The following is a 21382-nucleotide window of genomic DNA, read 5'->3' on the forward strand; positions in this document are numbered from 1 at the left end:
TAAACACACAAAGCACGCACCGTTTTTTTAGACGCATATATATTATATATGGATGAACATCGAAACGCAATCGCGCTGGCTACCGGAAGCAGCCTATTTCCGGGTTCCGGTGCGCAGTGACTGCTGGGAAATATAGTTCTTGCACGCTACACCCACATGCTAAAAACACGTTTTTAAAAAGGCAACAGAAGCAAAACTGAGTTCGGTTGTACTTTATTTAGACATTTTACAACTTACTCACGTCATCATCACCCACAAATCCATCAAAGTCCTCATTTTCTGTGTCCGAATTAAATAATTGCCCAAAATGAGTCTTCCAAAACGTCCAGCGGTTGTAGTCCTCAAGCCTCCGGGAATAAAAGTTAATATATATAATATATATATATATAGTTCGCAGTCTACCTTTGAATGCTCCGTTGACGCCAACATCTAGCGGCAGGATGTCTTTTGTAAATACAGCCGAAATGACGTCGAGCACCAAATTAGTGTGATCGCCGTCATACTGGGTTTATTGAAGAACTGGGTGTATTAAGAACTCGATATCCCAGCAGTCACTGCGCAGTACTTTATCTACGGGAAATAGTAGAGTCGGGGGCTGCTTGCCGTAGTTGTCCTATCGACTGATTTATTTGATTTTATCGTGGTAACAATTTTAGTATTGGTCCATATATAAAGCGCACTGGATTATACGGCGCCCTGTCTATTTTGGAGAAAATTTTAGACTTTTATGTGCGCCTTATAGTCGTGAAAATACAGTACGTTGTTACTTTGTATTTTGGGGCCAACAGCACAAAGAGGGAGAGAGAGAACCCCATTTAAGGCCAAAGTTTTGTCGCCATGTATGGAAAGAAATGATTTTTCCAATTTGGGTACCTTTGCAGAGCCACTTCTGCATGCGGCAGGCATCGGCATTGCTCATTATGCCAGATCTTATCCATAAGTGTCTCTTAGTGCTATTAGCGCACTCAAAAGTGGGGAGGGGGAATCAGATAAGATTTTAATTGAATATTTTCCACTGTCAACGACTTGAAGAGCTCTCAACGCGCACGCACACCTATCCTAGCGTCTGCGCTATATCATCAAATATTTAGCAAAAATTCATCCTAAATCATTTTCTATAGCTATCAATTATTCAGCCATCTTTATTCGCATTCATTGTAATAATAGTTGTCCAGTTTATTTACGTAATCCTAAATTATTAAGGTACCAAAGGCCATTGACGGCGATAGACGTTCGTTGGGTCTTTTTTCAAAGGAAAAGAACGAGTTCCTTTTCTTTCATTGGTCCTCGTAAATTGGCCACAAATGTCTTTTAGCGGAAAACATTGAGAAGAACTAGCACGTCGTCCAAAGGAACGCTAATTAGCTTTTTCATTTTTTTTTTCTCCATTTCATCTGCCAAAGAATACCAAACCATTTCAGGCACGTCCTGTCGGCTCGGATTGGTTTTTGTCACAAGATGCGAGTTCAATGAACCGCGACCGTATGGAGACGGTAAATATACGAAATTGGCTGATTGGAAAGGTCGAGGGGAGGTTGATTGGATTTTAATACATTGGAGGAAAATGGCAAAAGCGGACACAAACGCCATTCTAAGGGGAGACCGACGAGGAACAAAGTAAGCATCCAATTAGCCTAGCATGCATGTTTTTGGGATGTGAGAGGAAACCGGAGTACCCGGAGAAAACCCATTTAAGCCCTGGGAGAACATGCAAACTCCACATAAGAGGACCCACCCTAGAACTGTGGGGCCGATGTGTCGCCCTACAAATGGTATTAGAATATGTATGTACAGTCTTCCCTTGATTTTTGCGACTTCACTTATTGCGAATTCACTTCTTTGCGACTTTTTTCTGCTATTAATTATTCATTTTTATTTTTTTAAGTTCATAAAACTGAAAATCCACGTTTAAACCCGTAAGCGGAAGCCACTTGCTACTAGGACTTAGCAATGAAGAAAAAAAGGTAGTTATAATAGGCGATTTTTCAATTATTGCGGCAATGTCTGGTCTACATTAACCACGATATTCGAGGGATTACTGTATGTATATAATATTTTGAAGGAAACTACAATTGCCAATTTCCTGTTACTCTTTCACATGGTTCATGAGGTTGTTTTGCGGGTCAGCTAGCAACAGACGCCTACTGAATATAATATTATCTTTTCTTAGTCAAACTAGCTGAATGTTTCTCCTTACATGTAAGCGTATTACCTGTGGTTTCCTTTTATTTTTGGGGTAGTGGTACATGTCTGATTTGCCAATTTGTTAGGCCTGCAGCGAGATGACATCATCATCTTTTGAGACACCCGGCACCGTCCAGTCGCTGGCGTTTGGCTGCGTTTATTGTGCGCAGCCCGAGGGCCGCCGCCCCTTTATGGGTCCAGATGAGCCTAGCTTGCTGGCGTGTGTGTCAGTGTGTGTCAGTGTGTGTGTGTCACTGCCGAGCATCTGCATTGCAGAGGCTGCTGTGGATTATCAGTGTGTGCTGCCCCATAGAGACCACCACACACACAAGCACCCACCCACCCGCATAACACTCCCCACGTCGTTAAATATGCCGATAAATGTATTATTAGCGATTGTTTACCTAGCCTAATGGCTTGATTTATGATGGCGTTTATTCGGAGCCGTCTGTCACGTAGCCCCAATCATTGGGATTTAGGAGCCATTTTGTGAGCCAACCATTGCAGATTTCAGACACGATTGGAAAGTAGCGTCTTTTGCCAGCTTGTTCATGAATATAGAGGGATTTTGCCATTGGCTGAGGGAATGCTCCAAATGGGAAATAACAGAACTGGAACAAGCGAAAATGGCAGTTCAAAAGTCACGCAAAATCTAATATGCAGTATTTACAAATGTACCATTCTTGTTCGGTCTCGCGTCATCGCTTGCCATTGACGCAGATAAACGTTCCATTCGACTGGAAGGGCCGGCCGCCATCGAGGGCGCTATAGCCGTCCGTTGTTTTGTCCGCGGCGACGGATTGGACATCTAGCACCGTCGGTCGTACCCAATGAGCTAATTGTTGTTTTTGTCAATCAGAACCTGAAATTTCCTGCTCAAGTATTGACGTCTTCCAAGTTTGGTGACACTAGAAAAGAAAGTTTGGGCCCAACATATCCATCAAGTTGATTGACAGTCGCCCGCGTGGCGAAGTGGGCTCTGATAATGTACCGCGTTGCGTGCCTTTAATCTTTAATGGATGATGTTGACTCTGGAAATCATTTGGAAGGAAATGTGTGAATGGAGATGAGAAAGTGTGAAGCTCTACTGTATATTTTCAAGCCGCACATACACGGAGCCCAGTTCTCCCCCGGGAAAGCCGGGCCGGCTCGGATGTTTTATCGATCCCTCCGCCAGTCTTCCCGGTAAATTGGACAGTTTTCCTTCTCCGTGATTGACGTCTGCCCACGGGCCTTTCAAGGCGGCGGCGGCGGATCAACGTGGATTAGACCGGAACTCGCCAGGAAGCAGCAACGTTGCGTTGCGTTCAATAATAGGATCCGAAAACAAAATGTTGGTTAGGCAAATGTCTTTAAATGTAATGAATGGTGATTTCTGATCGGTCAAAAGGAATCCAACCATATCCTGCCTGGCCACCATTGTTGTATTGGATTGGATAACTTTATTCATCCCGTAGTCGGGAATTTTTATTGTGACAGTAGCAAGAAAAGGCATAGTTATAAGACCAAATTATGGACCAATGGTAGTCGTCTCTTGAGAATGTCTTCGAACCGGCCGCAGTAAATAGTGATAATGTCAGTGCAGGGTTTTTAATTGTTTCATTGAGTTGGACCAATAGCATGTTGTATTTTAGACCGGCCACTTACAAGGGGATTCCCATGTCCCAACATGTAATTACCTTGTCTCCGAGTGGTTATTAATGGTGTCCTTGATTTGGACCAGCGGCGGTCGTCCGTCTCTTGAGGTTCCCTAAAAAACAGCTACACTTAGTAGGGCACCCCGCCAGGGAGGTTTCCTAATCCCTACATTGTAAGTCTTATAATTGCGTCATTGAAATGGACCAACGGCAGCCGTTTCTCGCGGCTCTCTACGAGCTAGCAGCCGTTAGTTTGCGGGAATACTTTAAAGGGACTTTCACTTGTGTGTCATTGATTTGGTCTAATAGCTGTCATTCCTTGGGGCTTCCCTGTTAACCTGCAACAGCAGGGATCCCCATTAGGGGGGGTCTCATTTAATTTCAGTGTCGACAGGGGGCATCATTCATATGGACCAAAGTCTTTCATTTCTCCAGGTTCAAAATCAGATAGCACTCGTCAGTCTAGGGCCCCGTTAGGAAGATTTCCGGATCCCGACTTGTCATTGTGGCGCTTTTGTGTCGTTGATATGGAACTATAGCGCTCTATTGTATGCTGTGGAGGAAGTGGGAGAGCAGAGGATGCTGACCAGGATGATGTCCATCATGGACAGCACCTCCCACCCCCTGCATGAGTCTGTGGAGTCTCTCCGAAGCTCTTTCAGCATTAGACTGCTGCACCCTCCTCATTGCAGGAAGGAGCGCTTCCGCAGATCCTTCCTCCTATCAGCTGCCAGGCTCTTTAACAAAAAAAAGGCTATCTGTTAAGACCTACCGTATGCCTGCATGTACATCTAATATGTATGTATGTGTGCTTATATGTGTGTGTGTATGTGTGTGTGTATATGTATATGTATATGAATAGATAGATAGATAGATAGATAGATAGATAGATAGATAGATAGATAGATAGATAGATAGATAGATAGATAGATAGATAGATAGATAGATAGATAGATAGATAGATAGATAGATAGATAGATAGATAGATAGATAGATAGATAGATAGATAGATAGATAGATAGATAGATAGATAGATGTGTGTATATATATTTCAGCAACACGCTTATTTATGTATATATTTATTCATGTATTTATTTATTAACCCACTTATGACCTATCTATTTATATCTAAAATGCCTTTCCTATTTCTGCATCCTCACCCCCTTGCTACTGTGACAACCAAATTTCCCGAATACGGGATGAATAAAGTTATCCAATCCATCTCCAGGTTAACGGCAAGCTAACAATAGACGGTCGGGGGACCCCTGTTAGGGAGTTTTCCTAATCCTGAATTGCAGGGATATTCATTTTTCTGTTGATTTGGTCCAATGGCAGCCATCTTCCTGTCTAAAGAAAGAAGTGGGCGGCCCTTTTTGGGATTGTGAACCGGTGTCCAAGGTGGCGTTGATCGAGGCCAGCGTGAGCCGTGTCCTGAACTTCCTTACAAGCCAGCTTGTCTCTCATTTAGAATGTGGTCCTACCCAGGGGGAGTCCCGACACGCCGTCCGCCGTAACTCACCTCCGGGCTTTCCTCTCACGCTTACACTGAAGCGAGAGTAAAGCCCGAGTGACGAATGGCGGGCCGGTCCGGACCGCAGGCCAGCATCCAGGAATTAGACTGAGCCGCATAGCTGGAGGGATTTCCGTCTCATGCTCTAATTAGAAATGTTTGGAAGGAGGCGACGCAGCGTTGCCAGATGACATGAGTGCACGTGACATCTCCGGCAGCCATTTTGCGGGCGGACAAAAGTATTGGGACGGCAAGAAAAAAGGCTTTAGAGTGCCAGAGTTGGGAAATATCTCAATTGGTTTGTGAGTTTTTAGTGCAGCTCAAATATTGCATCCGCATAGGAGTATCCAGTTCATCAAAGTTGATTATTCCGCAAAATAAGCTTTTCTAATAACATTTGTTTGTGTGTTGAACTCACTGCTGCTACCATTTTCCGTTCCTGAGAAATCGGTGCTCTTTTTTTTTAACAAAAATCAGCCATGTTGACTCATCTAAGACCGCTAACATCTGAAATGCTCAAAGAAACGGATGTCTTTTGTAAGCATACCTACTATTTGGACAAGCTAACTTGCTCCCGACCACGACAAAGGGCAACTTTTCGCTCAGGAAGTTGCCCGATGAGCGCTGAAGTCAATCAAATCATGTCAGATTGAGATGTTTTGCTGTGATTGAAGATGGCCTCTTACTGTCTGTTTGTTTACGTTGCAGCGTCTCCGACAGTGCCGCCTCTGCGCTCGGAGCATTTCAAGCCCTGTCACGACAAGGATTTGGCCTACTGCCTGAACGGGGGAGAATGCTTCGTCATCGAGACCCTCAGCGGACCCCACAAGCACTGCAAGTAAGTCCGCTTTTCCAAGCCCAAAACGTCTCCCTGTTGGACTTTGAGGTTGAAATTCGACTGACTTTTTTTATTCGCGCCGTAATTTGCGTCAGGGTCAGGTAAAGTCCAACAATGCGCCGAGGCCGACCGGGCATCTGTTGCCACGGTGACGACGTCCTCTCGAGGAGATAGTTGAACAAAGGGGATATCGATTTTCATGTGGGTATTGCGATCAGTAAGTCATCTTAAAAAATTAAAAAAAAATAGAAAGATTTTTTTTTAAAGAAATTAATTTGTATCTAACATCCAAGCAGCCCTGCGGGTGTGTGGTTTGCGCTCCAGCCTCACAGTTCTGGGGTCTTGGGTTCGAATCCAGGTCGGTCCAACTGTGTGGAGTTTGCATGTTCTTCCCAGGCCTGTGTGGGTTTTCTCTGAGTACTCGAATTTCCTCCCACATTCCAAAAAAAGAATGCATGGTTGTTTGTGTCCTCGTGTCCTGCGATTGGCTGGAAGTCAGCTGGTATATGCTCAAGTGAGGATAAAGCGGTTTAGGAAATGAATGAATGAAAAAATGGGGATTATTTTCCTCATGTGAGACTCATTTTTAATTGAATAATGGAATATGGAAATAGTTTTTGTGAGAAGAATGTTTTTAAAATTCAATAGCGATATCATATAGACAATATCAGATTATCAGGATGTAAAATGAGGTCCTTTAAGTCCTTCAGGTTAAACCCTGTTGAAAGTTTTCTCTTTTTCTGCCATGCAACGACCCGCCCGCAATTCACGGGAGCAAAACTGGACTCGCCAGACCGAGTCGGAGGCGACATTTTTATTTGCACGTTTGGTGGTCGACGCTGAAGTTGTCAAAGAGAGACGGAAAAAAACGAAGAGAAGCCCGACCAGCTCTACGCGACTGGCGATCGATACGTAATGGCGCAGACAAATTGAGACAAATCAGGTTTGGGCCGTGAGATCAATGCAAAGCTTTAATGGGGATTAATAGGCTCGCCGGCTTGATTTGACGCTCCATCGCTCGTTGCCATCTCTCGCCGGAAAATGAGTTTTTCGGCCGCCGTTTCCGGTCGCCCCCCGTGACGCCTGGTTGCGCTTTTCTCCGAAGCCCCTTGGGGGCGATCGTGAGTTGTGTTCTATTATGCGAATAGGCGGCCGCCTCCGTTACTGTGGAAAGGTATGCTATGCTAACCACCACAAGAGCAAAAGACAATTCGCTGCCACTCTCCCACTTGAAATGGATGAGACAGCAAATGAGTTAAGAGGGTATAAAGACAAGAATGCTAAATTATCTGATGGCAGTATGTAAACGTGCCTTTAAACATTTGCACTTTGCCAAATGAACTCATTTCCCTCCTCAATGCGTCGCTAATTGTTTCTGTTGAGCCAAAGAATCAACAAACCTACTGTTTTTTTTCCTCCTTTCCTCCTCGCCCTCACAAATCTCATTAATTTTTGTCATTTTTGTTGTTTCGTTTTTTTTTCCGTTTGTTTTTTTCCGTGGCGCCGCAGGGAAGCGTCCGCCACCGAGCCGCTCGAGTTAGCCGAGCGAGTCTGCTCGTTAACCTCTGACGGGAATTGACACGCCCGCGTTTGTGTGCAAATTTAATCCGTTGCTATTTAGCATGTACTTTTAGACATCTGCGTATGTAAGCCACTCGTGTGCAAGCTGCACGGGACATGCACACGTATGTCACGCCATGTGAACCCCATGTAATGACACCTCTCGGGGATTGACATCTGTGAGTGCGGATTGTGCATTCAGGGCGAAACCCGAGCCCTGAGCCGGGATAGGCTCCGGCACCCCGTATGCCCTGAGTCGGTTGCCGGGCAATCGCTGGGCAAAACAAGACAACTAAGCACCATTGGGAGCGCCTAATTAGCCTAGCATGCAGGTTTTTGGGTTGTGTGGGGAGAACCAGAGTACCTGGGGAAAAGCCACACAGGCAATATGCAAATTCCACCACTGAAGTGAAGGCGGTTTCCGTTTCAGGACTAGCAAACAGTTGAATTCTCGTCTTCCATCAGCGCTGGTCTTTTTCTCAATCTGTTTTGCTGGTTATTAAGCGCCCGCCGTCCCGCCGTGTTCCCAGGCGGCCGTCCTCCTCATTTCCTCTTCCTCCTCGCCGCGGCCCTCCTCGTCTTCCTCCTCGCCATCTGCGCCCGAGGCGGGGGCGTGTGGGGGGGTGGGCAATATCCGACGGTAATAGAGTGAGAGCGATGCGGCGGCACGCTCCGGGCGGCGCCGGCAAAATGAAGCGAGAACCAATAGTGAGAGGTTGGCCAGGCAAATTCCTGCGGACACTCTTTTGGAACTTGACCCCAGATCGGAACGTCAAGGGTGGACTTGCGCTTCACACAGCCACCGATTGTTTTGTTTCAAAAAACGATCCGATAGGAAATCGAGTGGAAAGATTGGCGTTTTCAAATGTTTTTGTTTACATTTTCCAGTTGTTAACTGCCATTGAAGGAAAAATATGTCCAATCCATTTTGACTGGGTGGCTAGCGGCGATCATAAGTTAAGATAACAATTTACGAAATGATACGCATAAATATAGCGCAAAAAAATATATGTATATATAGGGTTAGGGGGTCAGGGTATTTATATTTATATGTACACTATTGTTTTTTTTCTACCTTATTGCCCAGCTCTGGTGCCATTAAATGTCACCGTGGCATAAGTATAACAAAAAAATGTATTTATAGGCTTAGGGTATTTATATGTATTTAAATTTCCACTATTATTGTTTTTTTTGCCATATTGCCCAGCTCTGGTGTCAGTAAACGTCTCTTTTCTAGTTTTCTGTGCTAAAGCAACATTGACATTTCGCACTGTTAATTTGACGTTCATCTCGGGAACTTTGAAAATTCCCCAAATTTCACACCCTTTTACACACGTGACGGGCTGCAAAAAAAGAAAAGAAAAATGAAAGAAGCCCCGAGGCAGGCAAATTCACGTGTCAGCCTTATTGGTCTTAAAAGCGAGAATTGCTCATTAATTTGATTGCACGTGCGTACGGCGTGTTAATGATATTCTCATGCTGGCGTAGAGAAGAATTTCATTTTTCTTCCCCACTTTAAAGGCTATAGAAGGCGTAAACACTGAAATGCGTCACATGTACTTTATGATTATTTTAAGACATGTATTCCAAGCGGTTACGTTCACGTTTTTTTTGTTTGGTTATTGGCTAATCTTTAGTTTCAGTTTTAATTCATAAAACATTATTTTCCTAAACTTAAAAAGAGCTAAACGTCAGCGTCTGGATTCCTTATCGGTGTGTTGACCCCGGCTACTCGAAGGACCAAATGATGGATTAATTATTAATACAATTTAATTAACATGGAAGACATCTTTAAACATACACTGGTTACAACTTGCAAGGAGAATCACTCCTAACTCGCCTTCGTTCAAAAGGATTCTGACGAGCGGCATACTCTTCTCTCCATTTAGTCTGATTCAAAACAATTGCATAAGCTAACCGAATAACACCCTTAAGGTCAAAAAACAACTGCTCATATTAGATCGAAACCAAAACACCTGCGTAAGAATTTGCAGTATAAGCATAACAATTTCTTTATAAGGTAAACTGCCGGCGTCCCAGTCAAAGCAATTTATGAGTCCTTTGTAGATCTTCATTGCGAACTTGCATCTGGGTGTCTGGGTTGCGAGGTCTATCTCCCAGTAAACAGTCCTTGGAGGGTGAGGTGTTACGTCAACAAGCTGGAGCCAGCTGGATGACCTCGAGTTTGCCCCAGTCTCAAATTAAAGGTACTCTTATACAAAAGTCATTAAAATGCATACATCTATAATATTATCCAGAATAACCCCAACAAGTCCTTTTTTTGAAAATAATTTATTTTAACTTTATACTTTAATACAAAGGAAAAACATGAAAATATCGCCTTCGTTGCAAACTACCAAAATTGTATTTTTATTTGATTTTAGCAAGAAACGCCACGTCGCGATGGACAATTGACGCGGCTTCTTCACGAGCTCGTGCCGTAGATGGCGCTAGGCGTCCAATCGGGAGGAGCGGCCAAACATTGGTCCGTAGGTGTTTTATCCGACGGAAGCCAAGAATATTACACGAGTGCGGCGAAGGAAGCGAGACTAACGCCGGTGAAGGTCAGAGAGTAATTAGGCGGGCTGTGTCCGAGCGAGGAGAACGTCGAGCCTCGGGGTTCACCACTCATTACACCGGGGTAATTGAATCTTGAAGAAGGGAAAGAGAAAGAAAGAAAAATGCTATTCAAACGCGTGTCCAAAAGATTCAATATTCAATATGTTGGGCTCACGTCAAAGAAATAGGCCTTCATTTCCCGTCATGTCGCCAATTAAATTGTGCGCGATAACGAATGGGAAAGCTAGCTCCAATCAAATACGGAGGGGATCTTTTTTTTTTCCAGTGCCGTGGAATTCGTTACGATTGGCTGAGACGGACGGACCCACGGGTGCAATGTTTGTAAAAAAAAAAATGATAATAATAAAAAAATCCATGAAAAGTGGAATACACACGAGTTACTAGGCGTGTTTATTGCCTCATAGTTGGCGATACGATTCGATTGGGTGACCCCGATGCACCACATTAAGACGATAATTGCCATTTTTGTACTTGCGAATCAAATTGGACATAACATTGCTTTGTTGAATTTTGTTTGGCTAGAACAGTGGTTCCCAAACTATCTTACCTGACGCCCCCCTTCTTGCTCATGTGAACTTATTTTATTTTATTGCATGTATTTCTTAGCATTGTTCAGGAAAACAGATCTCTGTTAATAGAAAACGGGTTGGACCGTTGGAGTGACTGCTATAATCATATTTTGCATGTATTTAATGGCAGATATTTGTTCTTTGATTTTATTATTCTTATCATCTATTTTTTTTTAAAAATAGCAGATGACTTCACACCCCCCTTGAATTCTCTTTACGCCTCCCTAGGGGGGTCACGCCCTCCAGTTTGGGAACCACTGGGCTAGAATGAAGAAGTAGAAAAACCGGAACAGATTTGCTTTTGCGTCATATAAGCATTAGCATAGCTATGTTTTCAATTTAGCTGGGGAAAAAAACGTTGACCGCTCGCAGGCTTAGCGTTATCCGCTAACCCGACGTACGGCCAAAGAAGGGATCTTAGCGGAAAAGAAAGAAAGGGATGCTCTCCTTGTCTTGACTTCCAGTATTGCCTCTCTAAGCCTATTTCCTCTCATCACTAATTCATTAGTCATATTTATTGAAGGGTGAGCTCGGATGAGAAGGAGGAGGAGGAGGAGGAGGAGGAGGGTTGAGGAATGGAGGAGGGCGGGAAGACGGAACCGAGACCCAGGGAGGGAGATCAATGTCCTATTTACACATTTGGACGTCGTATGGACTGAGCTGCGATTAACAGGACTATAAAAGCTTTTGCAATAGCGCCTTCAATCTGCCATTGGGGACGGCGGCCCGCTAATGCGCCACTTCATCACCGCAAGCAGGACCACGCCGGGCATAAATAAGGGCTCGCCACGACGGGAACTAGCGCGTTAGCACGCGGTGGTCCCGTTTCTTTTGCAAAAAGACGGCAGTCGTCGTAAAAATGAGCCGTTGTTTTCAACACATTCGCCGGTGCATTTTCTCGCGTGCTTGCTGTTGGCCTTTTGTAAAAAGTTATTAACAGTTATGGCTTTATGTTGTTTTTAGTGCTTCATTTTTTGCCAGTGTAGCTAACTAGCTACAATGTAGACTACCTAGCCAGCTAGTCTAGTCGCTTTGTGTGTTCATCCAGTAGATCATTTGTGTAGTTTTTGAATATACGTGTGTTTTATATAATACATTCATTCATTTTCTGAACCGCTTATCCTCACAAGGGTGGTGGCCAGCCAATGGCAGGGTAAGCAATCATAGCTAAGCGCAATTTAGCATCCAATTAGCCTAACATGCATGTTTTTGGGACGTGGGAGGAAACCGGAGTACCCGGAATAAACCCATGCATGCCTGGGGAGGATATGCAAACACCACACCGTGAGGACCCACCTGGGATCAAACCCTTGACCCCAGAACTATGACCCTGACGCGCTAACCCAGCCTGGGCAAACTACGGCCCGCGGGCCATATGCGGCCCGTTAGGCTTTTTAATCCGGCCAGCCGACATTGTCCAAATTATAGTAAAAATCAATGACCTCATTCATTTTCCTCGTTTCCCCGATAGATGGCGCACTAGCCTAGTAAAAGTATGTAAATGTGTGTGGGAGCTACTTGAGAATACTGAGAAATTTCTGAACATTTAACTTTTACTGTGGACATCCTGACACACATGAACGAGCTGAATGTGAAGCTACAAGAGAAAAAACAGTTTGTGCATGAAATGCAAGCTACATTTGTGTGTGAAAAGTCCTTTAGTCTGATGAAAACCAAGAAAGCACCCCATAAATCCCAGATGAGTGATGAGTATGTTCATACTTTAGTCCTTTTTTTTCTGTTTATGTTTCATATGTACTCTTAACGGATGCAGTTTTTTTAATGTATTGTATCTTGTGCTGACCCGGCCCGTCTGTCAAATTTTTAAAGTCAATGTGGTCCCCGGGCCGAAAAGTTTGCCCAACCCTGCGCTAACCACTCCCTGCCAAGTCTATACATAGACACATACCTGTCAACCTCTGCCGATAACTGCCCTTATAAATGATTATGATTCCCCTTACAAACCCCAAAAAAACCTTACAAACACCGTACGTCGTACGGTGTTTGTAAGGTTTTTTTGGGGTTTGTAAGGGGAATCATAATCATTTATAAGGGCAGTTATCGGCAGAGGTTGACAGGTATGTAGACATATATACAAAGAGTAGTACCCAGAGAAAACTGAACTGGAAGAACATGCACTATCCACACAAGAACCCACCGGGGCTTGAACTTTGGAACGTGTAGCCTACGTGAAACCCACCCCTCCACCGGTCCGCCACGTGATCCGTCAGTGGATAAGCTAGGGTTGAATTTTTTTCCCCGGCGCGCATTAACATTCCAAGTGTCTCCATTGTGTATAGTACATTGTATGCAAATGCGCGGCGGTCTCCGTGTGCCGAGGCTGATTATCAGGCCTTAATTGAATCCGTGCGCGATGCCAGGCATCCGTTTCTGCTGCAGTGCAGCGATCGATGTCGCCCGTTCAATATGCCCTTCGTCACCCTGCGTTTTTTTTTTTTTTGCCTGCCTCTGGCCCCTAACTCTTCTTGTCAAGCGCTCCTTCCGATTCCGTGGATTTTGTCCTAGCGTGCACTTGGTTTTCTTTCACCGCCGTTGACGTCGGTCTGGTATTCGCTGTCGGTCTGTTTTTCCTCAAGTGAGGAAGATCCATCTCGTCTGAAATGTAATGAGGAGCCGATTCCTGTAGAATGCGATGTTGCTTTCTTCTAGATTGGAAATCTTCTGCTGCAGAAGTGCTAAAAATTGAATTATTTTCCCTCGTGTCGCAACGATAGGATGTTTTTTAGCTCCCAGAACCCATTTTGCTACTTGCCGGTATCGGATTGTACTGTACTGATGTCACGTTATTTATTCTATTTATATTTGTGCTTCAAGTCCTACATTTGAGTCGGTGATGGATGATGAGTCCTACTCGATTGTGATCGCCAATGGTTGTCTTCATCCGTGTTTGCCCATTGGCAGACTGGCAATCAGTCTAGGGCAGGGGTAGGGAACCTATGGCTCGGGAGCCACATGTGGCTCTTTTGATGGGTGCATCTGGCTCTTTGCTAACCTGTGAGCTAAAATATGGAAATCGCTAGTGACAGAACTGAGATATTAAATTTCTCTCATTGATTAGCAACAGCATAAGAATCTTTTAAAAAATATTCATTTTTTCCACTTTAAAAGTGGTGAAATTACAAAAAAAATAATTGAAAAGGCACTCGTTTACATGTATGTATTTTGACTTTTAAATTCGTAGTAAGGCTCACAAGGAATAACATTGGAAAATCTGAATTGTTTGTGGCTCTCTTCGTCAAAAAGGTTCCCGACCCCTGGTCTAGGGTTTCGCTCCGAGTCAGCTGGGATAGGCTCCAGCACCCCGTGGCCCTGACAAGTGTTGAAAATGAATGTACTAGATGTTTTCATACGCACTTGAATGTGAAATAATAATCGCCGTCTGAAAACGATGAGTTCAAATTAGACATTTGGGTTTGAAAAGTGGGAGAGCGAAGCATTCGGATTCAAACCGAGCCTCTCTTTCCATGCCGTCCACCTGCGTACGCGGAAGTTTGGCTCGGTGGGCTTCCTGACCGCCGCCGCCGCCGGCGGACTGCTAATGTTCGTCGCCATCAAAGACGTCTTTGACAGTAAAGACACGCGCGCACTTTTATTGGAGCGCTTCCATTTGCATGCAGCCCGCCGTTAAGCGGGGAATGGTTGGCGGCCGGCTTTGCTCCATGATGAGGGTTTAAACAACAGAGCGTGCCGGCGGTGCCGACAAATAAAAAATCTGATTTGCGGCTAATGCGGGGAATTGAAAGCAGGGATCGTCCGCCGGCGGAAAATAAAAGTGCAAATACCGGCGCTGGGCGGCAGTCTCTCCAGTTTTTTTTTCGTAGCTACTATCTCTCGGGCTCGGTCGTCTTTTTACAGCTGGAAATGATGAGCAAACTTTTTACGGCCTAAGAAAAAAAAAAATATCCAGTGTCACTGCTCCGTATCGGGTAGCGACTTCCGATTGGGAGGAGGGCGGAGGGTCTAACAAATAAACACAAATATTTTTTGGTCTGGTCAAAATGGTGGGACGCTTTCAATGCATAGAAACTAGATGTATTTTTTGACTATTGCTATGCTAAGAAAGCTTAATAATAAATACGACAAATATACAAAATATTTTTAGAAGAGGTAAAACAAAGAAACAAAATTTAAAAAAAAACAGCTCAGGCCTAGGACATCATTGGTATTGAACATTAATTATGATGGTGTCAGAAGAATATGACATTCAAGCACTCCAAATGTATTTTGTACTCTGAATGAGATTGTAAAGTTTGACAATGTTAGACGTCCAATCCATTTGAAGTAGGAGGGATTGGCGGCAAATGAGCATCTGTTCATTCCCACTCAAAATGGATCGGACGTCTACTAGCGACAAACTCATTGCGATTCACAGCTAGATGTCTTGTAATGGAATAATCTGTTAGCGTCAATGTGCATTTCATCCCAAATTTGCGGCCGCCGTTTCTCGCGAACAAACGACGTGCCAATCAAAAGCGGGCATTCGCGGGGTGGTTATTTTAGCGCGCCGACTTCGCCGATCCCCGATCGTCTTTATTCCGCGGATGAAGCCTCTCGCCGAGATTCTGACATTATCTACGCCATCGACGGCGGCTCGCGCTCGCCTCGCCGCCGCTTCCAAATTGGCTCGGGGAAGCGAGGCGGCTCCGCCAGGAAAATCGACGTGACGGATTTGTGTGAATAGATGCAAAGCGGCGCTGAATATTCATAGCGGCTAATTGACGACAACTCGCCCGATTGCATCTCCAAACGCTTTTTCCCGACACCTGCGAGATGGGTAGCAGATCGAGTCGAGACGTGATGGGACCACGTTTCAAGACGGCCGGCCCATTTCCCGTTAGCAGAATTCATCGTGCTAATTTTAAAGTTTGGGAACGTGATCGGATCGGACATCCATCCAAATATTTTGTTAGCCATGTATGCATGTCTTTGGAATGTAGGAGGTATCCGGAGTACCCGGAGGGAAACCCACGCAGGCCCGGGTAGAACATGCAAACTCCACACAGGTGGACCAACCTGGGTTCGAACCCAGGACCCCAGAACTGTGAGGCTGACAGGTTTACCACTCCTCCACTGGGCCGCTCTGTACTCTACTATATATTTTTTATTTAAACGAGTTAAACATACTTTGTAGTGCCCAACCTAAATGTCCAGTGACAATATTAAAGTCCAGAAAATCACAATCAAGAGAGCTTACAATGAATATAAATATAAATGGAAAGAATCCAAATGTACGTTGGCAAGAAAAATACATTGTAGTCTACTATGTATTCATATTTCCAATGGCAAAACCAACTTGGCAGAACAAAGAGAGCATCGAAGTGAAGAAATTGACAATCAAGAGGGCTCAACGTAGCGCCAAAGTAAATCCTAAAAAGCCATTTTTAAAATATAGCGCATCTGTCCGGGCGTCATTGTCATGCCGGACCGCTCGCCAGTCGTCTGGCCCGCTCGGCCTCGGACGCTTCCCGGGAATATTTAGCGCTCGGCGCCGGAGACGAGGTGAAGGTTCCGGTCGGCCCAGGTCACGCCTGTCGCGTTCCCCTCGGGCCCACCGGAGAGCGTTCCCTCGCTCGCTCTCGCCTTCTCCGTTGACGCCGAGGACAGGAAGTGACCTAACGTGATGAATATTTATGGCAGCCGCCAGTGTGCGTGTGAAAAGAGTGGCAAAGTGGATGGAAAATGTGGCATTTAGTAGCAATACGTGGATAGATTAAGACAAGAGCCAAACAATACAAATGCAAAATGGAGATCTTTTTATGTTTCAGCTGCAAAATAGTCTTCAGAATTTGTATTTTTGATTCCGATCGTTTGTGATCTTTCAAACTGGAGGTCTTGGGGTCAGATGTGGCCCGCCTCATCAATTTGAGCGGTCCGCCGAACTAAATCAACGACTTGTTTTTAACAAAAATAATTGTAACATTTCCGCAGTGCAAAAATCAGACACTATTGTACAATGAATTCTTTTAACGTACAAGATAAAAATGAGATTTTTCAAATTTTTACAGGCTCCAGCATTTTGACTGGTTTGAGGGTAAGTTTATTGGCTCTCCAAATAGATGTCGGTTAATCGTGGCAGCCTTTGGCTTGCGGGTGGCCGACCCAACGAGGTGGGCCGTCCAAGCTAAGCCTCTCCCGTTAGCCGTTAGCGACTCCTCAGACGAGTTTAATCCACTTTCACGCTGGCGTTCAACGTCTCAGCCTCGTTAATTACGCGCGATTGCTAATTAATCCTCTCATTTGTCATCGGTAGGCGGCCTGACGATCGGCTAATTCTCCCGCTAGCAAACGCCAGGTGAAGATGATCTACTTTACCTTTTCAAGTCTTTGGGTTTACGCTCCCTGGACTCATCGTTTTCGTTTACGGTTGTTATCAATACTCGGACCAACGGTAAAAATGCTAACGCGAATTTAAGGTATGTTATAGAACCATGATGTGCTAGCTGGCTAGCAGACATATGAAGAAAGGCTAACAAATGCTAACATGTTAGTGTTAGTCAATCAAAATGAACAAATAGTTATTTAGTCAGGGTAGTTACTGTTCTTTTAGGGGCACTTGGTCGGCTAATTTATGCTAGCATGTCTTGGAAAAAGTGAATTTTAGCGTTGGCTAGTAACATGTTTTTTTTTTTCGACGAGGCTGTCACGAGATGTAAACTGAAATGGGTTTTTTTCCCCGAACTGGACCTGCTAACTTGTACATTCCGGCCGTTTCACGCCAAGGTTCTCAGATCATCAAAGTCGGAAATTCCCATCCCTCGCTAATCCGACACGGGAGTGCAATAATCTGGTTTTAATCCCCCGTGTCACCGGCGTCGATAACGATCCTCGGTCCGTGTTTTCCCGCGTCGGACGAGTGAGACTAACCAGATTAGCCCATTGTTTAATTAAAGTGTTAACAGGCGTTGTCGCCGACCTCGTTTCCCCCCCAAAATGTTACATCCGATGCGCACTAATCTCCCGCGGTGGCCTCCGGCGGCTAGTTCGCTAGCAAGGAGCGGATGCTGTTGATCCGCCGCGTACCATTAACGAGATCATTAAGATCTTGTCGGCGGAGTTCAAGTCATTTCGGGGTTGCGTTTGCTTTTCGCTTGGAAAAGGCTGACGTGGATGAGATAATGGACTCGAAAGAAAAGAACGGGAGAAGTCTTTCTGCCATGGATTGTTTTAAAAAATGCAGCTAGCTAGCTAGACTGTCAAAAAAGACGTGACCGGATGATTCGCCTAAAGACGTTTCGCCGACGGACGTTTGACAGACGGACAGGTCGCCGAATGGACGTTTCCGCCGAACGTTCATTCGGCCGAACGACCCGTTCGGCCGAATGAACGTTCGGCGGAACGTCCATTCGGCGACCTGTCCGTCTGTCAAACGTCCGTCGGCGAAACGTCTTTAGGCGAATCATCCGAGTACCCAAAAAAGATTGGCTTTTAGCTGAACGGTTGGTTTTCTCTTGCGTCTTTATTCACAATTTGTATGTTTGGATATCTTTTTTTTCGGATACTGAAGTTAGATGACTTAGAAAGGTGAAATTTGGGAGAGCTGTCTATTATAAAGTGAACGTCGAAGAAGCTGACAAAACAAAAGATGTCAGCCATTTTGCTTGAAAGCCTCCATCGCTCATGCATTTTGGGAGTTTGAGAGAATGTTACAATTCATCCCCCGAAGCCAAATTCATTTAGCAGCACGACATTTGGTAGACATGTCAATCATTAGCACACCCACGTAAAAGTCTCCAGACACCGTCCCTGAAAAGACGCAGGAAATCCAGCATTTGGCTTTGTAGCTGCCTTATGCTTTTTTGCCAATCTTTAAATTAAGACTCCCAGGCCAGAGGCGATCTTGGCTCGTTTTGCCCCCTGGGTGGAGAAACCTTTCACCCCCCGCCCCCACGTACAAACAAAAAAAATATATGTTATGTTATGTATGCTTACCAAATACAGTCTTTTTTCAACGAGTATTATTTTAGCAATTAAAACGGCAAAGGATATAAACACCAATGTAAATGTAACAAAAACAAAAAATATGTCATGTTATGTATGCTTACCAAATACAGTCTTTATTCAACGAGTATTATTTTAGCAATTAAAACTGCAAAGGATATAAACACCAATGTAAATGTAACAAAAACAAAAACAAAATATTTCATGTTATGTATGCTTACCAAATAGTCTTTTTTCAACGAGTATTATTTTAGCAATTAAAACTGCAAAGGGTATAAACACCAATGTAACTGTAACAAACCCTGAACCAAAAAAATGGGATACACTGAGTGATATATTTAAAATAATAATTATCAAAATAAGTGAAAAAGAGAAATGGGGGGTAGGGCTTCTCATGCGCCCCCAAACTATTTATTTATGTCTAAAATGTATTTTCCTGTGTCTGTATTCTCACTGTCTTGCTACTGGGACAGTGAAATTTCCCAAATACGGGATGAATAAATCTAAATGAATGGCACCCTGAGATGTTGCCTACATTACCCATAGAAAACCCGTCCCAGTCCGATTGATTAAAAATAATGTCTAACATAATCTTTCCAAAAACAAGTATAGCAAAACCTTGCCACAAATGTCAGCCATTTTGGTTTGAAGCTGCACTTTGGACTGAATTTAGCAATATCATTTCGCTTTTAATTCAGCGAGACCATCATGGATCGACACCAGCTGACGACCATTCACCAGTCGTCGGCCATTTTAGTTTGAAGTTGTTATCTCGGATGCGTTTTGGCCATCGGCGGCGCCTGTCCCTTAAAAAGTTGTCCTTCCCAATGTGTCCAATTGCTAGCAAATGTGAAGCATTAGCCAGATGGACGGCCGGCCCAAATGTTTCTTTGCGTGCGGCGCAATAACTAACTCCCTCTCGGAGGCCATCGCGGTAATGTGAGGTCGCGTTCATCACCGCTGCTCTCGGCTTTAATTTTGTCGGGCTACGCTCCGCCGTTTGGCCTTGGTGGGGGTCCGTGTTGCGCTCAATTGCAGCCCGCTTGGTCTCGAGCGTTGCTCAGTTGTTATGCGCCCCTAGAAAATTTGAAAAATTTAATGGTGTACAACTAATTCAGGGTGGTTAGCGCGGCGGCCTCAAGGTTCTGAGATCTGGGTTCGATCCCAGGTCGGTCATCCCGTGTGGAGTTTGCATGTTCTCATGACCATGGCTTGCATGGGTTTTCTCTGGGTAGTCCGCTTTCTTCCCACGTCCCCAAGACGTGCATGCCGGGCTAATGAAGCACTCTAAATTGCCCCTAGCTAAGAATGATGGGTTTGTTTGTCACATTGTGCAGCGCCCGTCGTTAGCCGGGATCGGCTAAATGGATCGGAAAATTTTTAAAAAATGGATTGATTGATCTGGACGTCGAAAGTTTGGACCCGCCTGGCGTAAAACTTGGGGTCAAACTGCAGATCCTGACAAAATGAAATGAAAATGCAAACTGTTCGGACGTGTTATGTAAAGCTTCACCTGATGTGTTTGCCAGGCAACATGTGTGTGTGTGCGTGTGTGTGTGTGTGTGTGTGTGTGTGTGTAGAGGAGGGTACTTGGCTCTGTGCGCAAGATTACATAATTTAACATATGCGTACAAACACGAGTTCCTGCTGAAAAATACACAGACGGGCACTTACGAAAGCAATGGGCCGTGGTTAGCGGACGTCCCGTCCTTTTGGCATGGGAGGGCGTCCATACGCATCGGACGTCTTAACACGTCCGACGCATCGGGCGTCTTATCGCGACGCGTCGGACGTCTTATCACGTCCGCCGCATCGGGCGTCTTATCGCCACAAACCCTCAAAGCAAGTCTCTGTTGGCGTGCGTGCGGATGACGTAACGTGTTGGCTTATCGCCATCGGGGTCAGCCGTGACATCATCGCCGACATTCGTCGGGAGCTTCTGTGCTGGCAAGCAATCCCACAGTGCATTGCGGCAAGCCTCCAACAGTTGTTGTTGTTTTAAATCCCACGAGAACGGCGCGTACGCATGCACTCGCTCCGAAAGAAAAACAACAAGTGTGCCTTGTTATTTTTTTTCCATTTTGACGTCGAGTGTGGCTGTGTGGATCTCATTGTGTATTTTTGTAGCATTGTGCGTGTGTGTGTTAACTTTTGTTGGCTTTGGTGTTTGTGTATGCGGGTGTCAAAAAATGTGTCAGCGTGTGAGTGAATTTGGTTCGTTTGCCGTCAACCCTCCTGCTTCAAATGGATTGGACGAGTCGCCATTAATGACATTTTAATCAAGAAAAATGAAGAAATTTTATAGACACACTTCCACTTTTGCCCTCTTGGTTCCAAGATTTTATAGACACACACTTGAATGGTTGCTGCCGTCCCTCTTCAGTCCATTGGATTGGACATGTGATCTAGTCAGTCATATTTGACAGCTAGGGAGGAAATAAATGACACAAATGGCGTAAGTCGCAATTTCTGATGGGTAGCAAAGTATGACGGAACCCGGCAACCCCCCTCCGTAGGTTTCACACATCGCCGAATGAATGGCAAG

General features: G+C 44.8%; 1 protein-coding gene across 4 annotated transcripts in view; it reads left to right on the plus strand.

The window, feature by feature from the left end:
- The window catches only part of nrg3a (neuregulin 3a), a 116408-nt gene that overhangs the window by 58561 nt on the left and 36465 nt on the right, over nt 1–21382 (plus strand). For all 4 annotated transcript variants that reach the window (XR_013303782.1, XR_013303781.1, XR_013303783.1 and 1 more), the window contains exon 2: nt 6040–6169. Coding sequence is in view for 1 of the 4 variants with exons in the window: in XM_077612698.1 (XP_077468824.1) it covers nt 6040–6169 (130 nt within the window). In the remaining 3 variants the exon portion in view is untranslated. The remainder of the gene's footprint in view (nt 1–6039; nt 6170–21382) is intronic.

The sequence above is a fragment of the Stigmatopora argus genome, chromosome 11, assembly GCF_051989625.1.
Source record: "Stigmatopora argus isolate UIUO_Sarg chromosome 11, RoL_Sarg_1.0, whole genome shotgun sequence".
Lineage (NCBI taxonomy): Eukaryota > Metazoa > Chordata > Actinopteri > Syngnathiformes > Syngnathidae > Stigmatopora > Stigmatopora argus.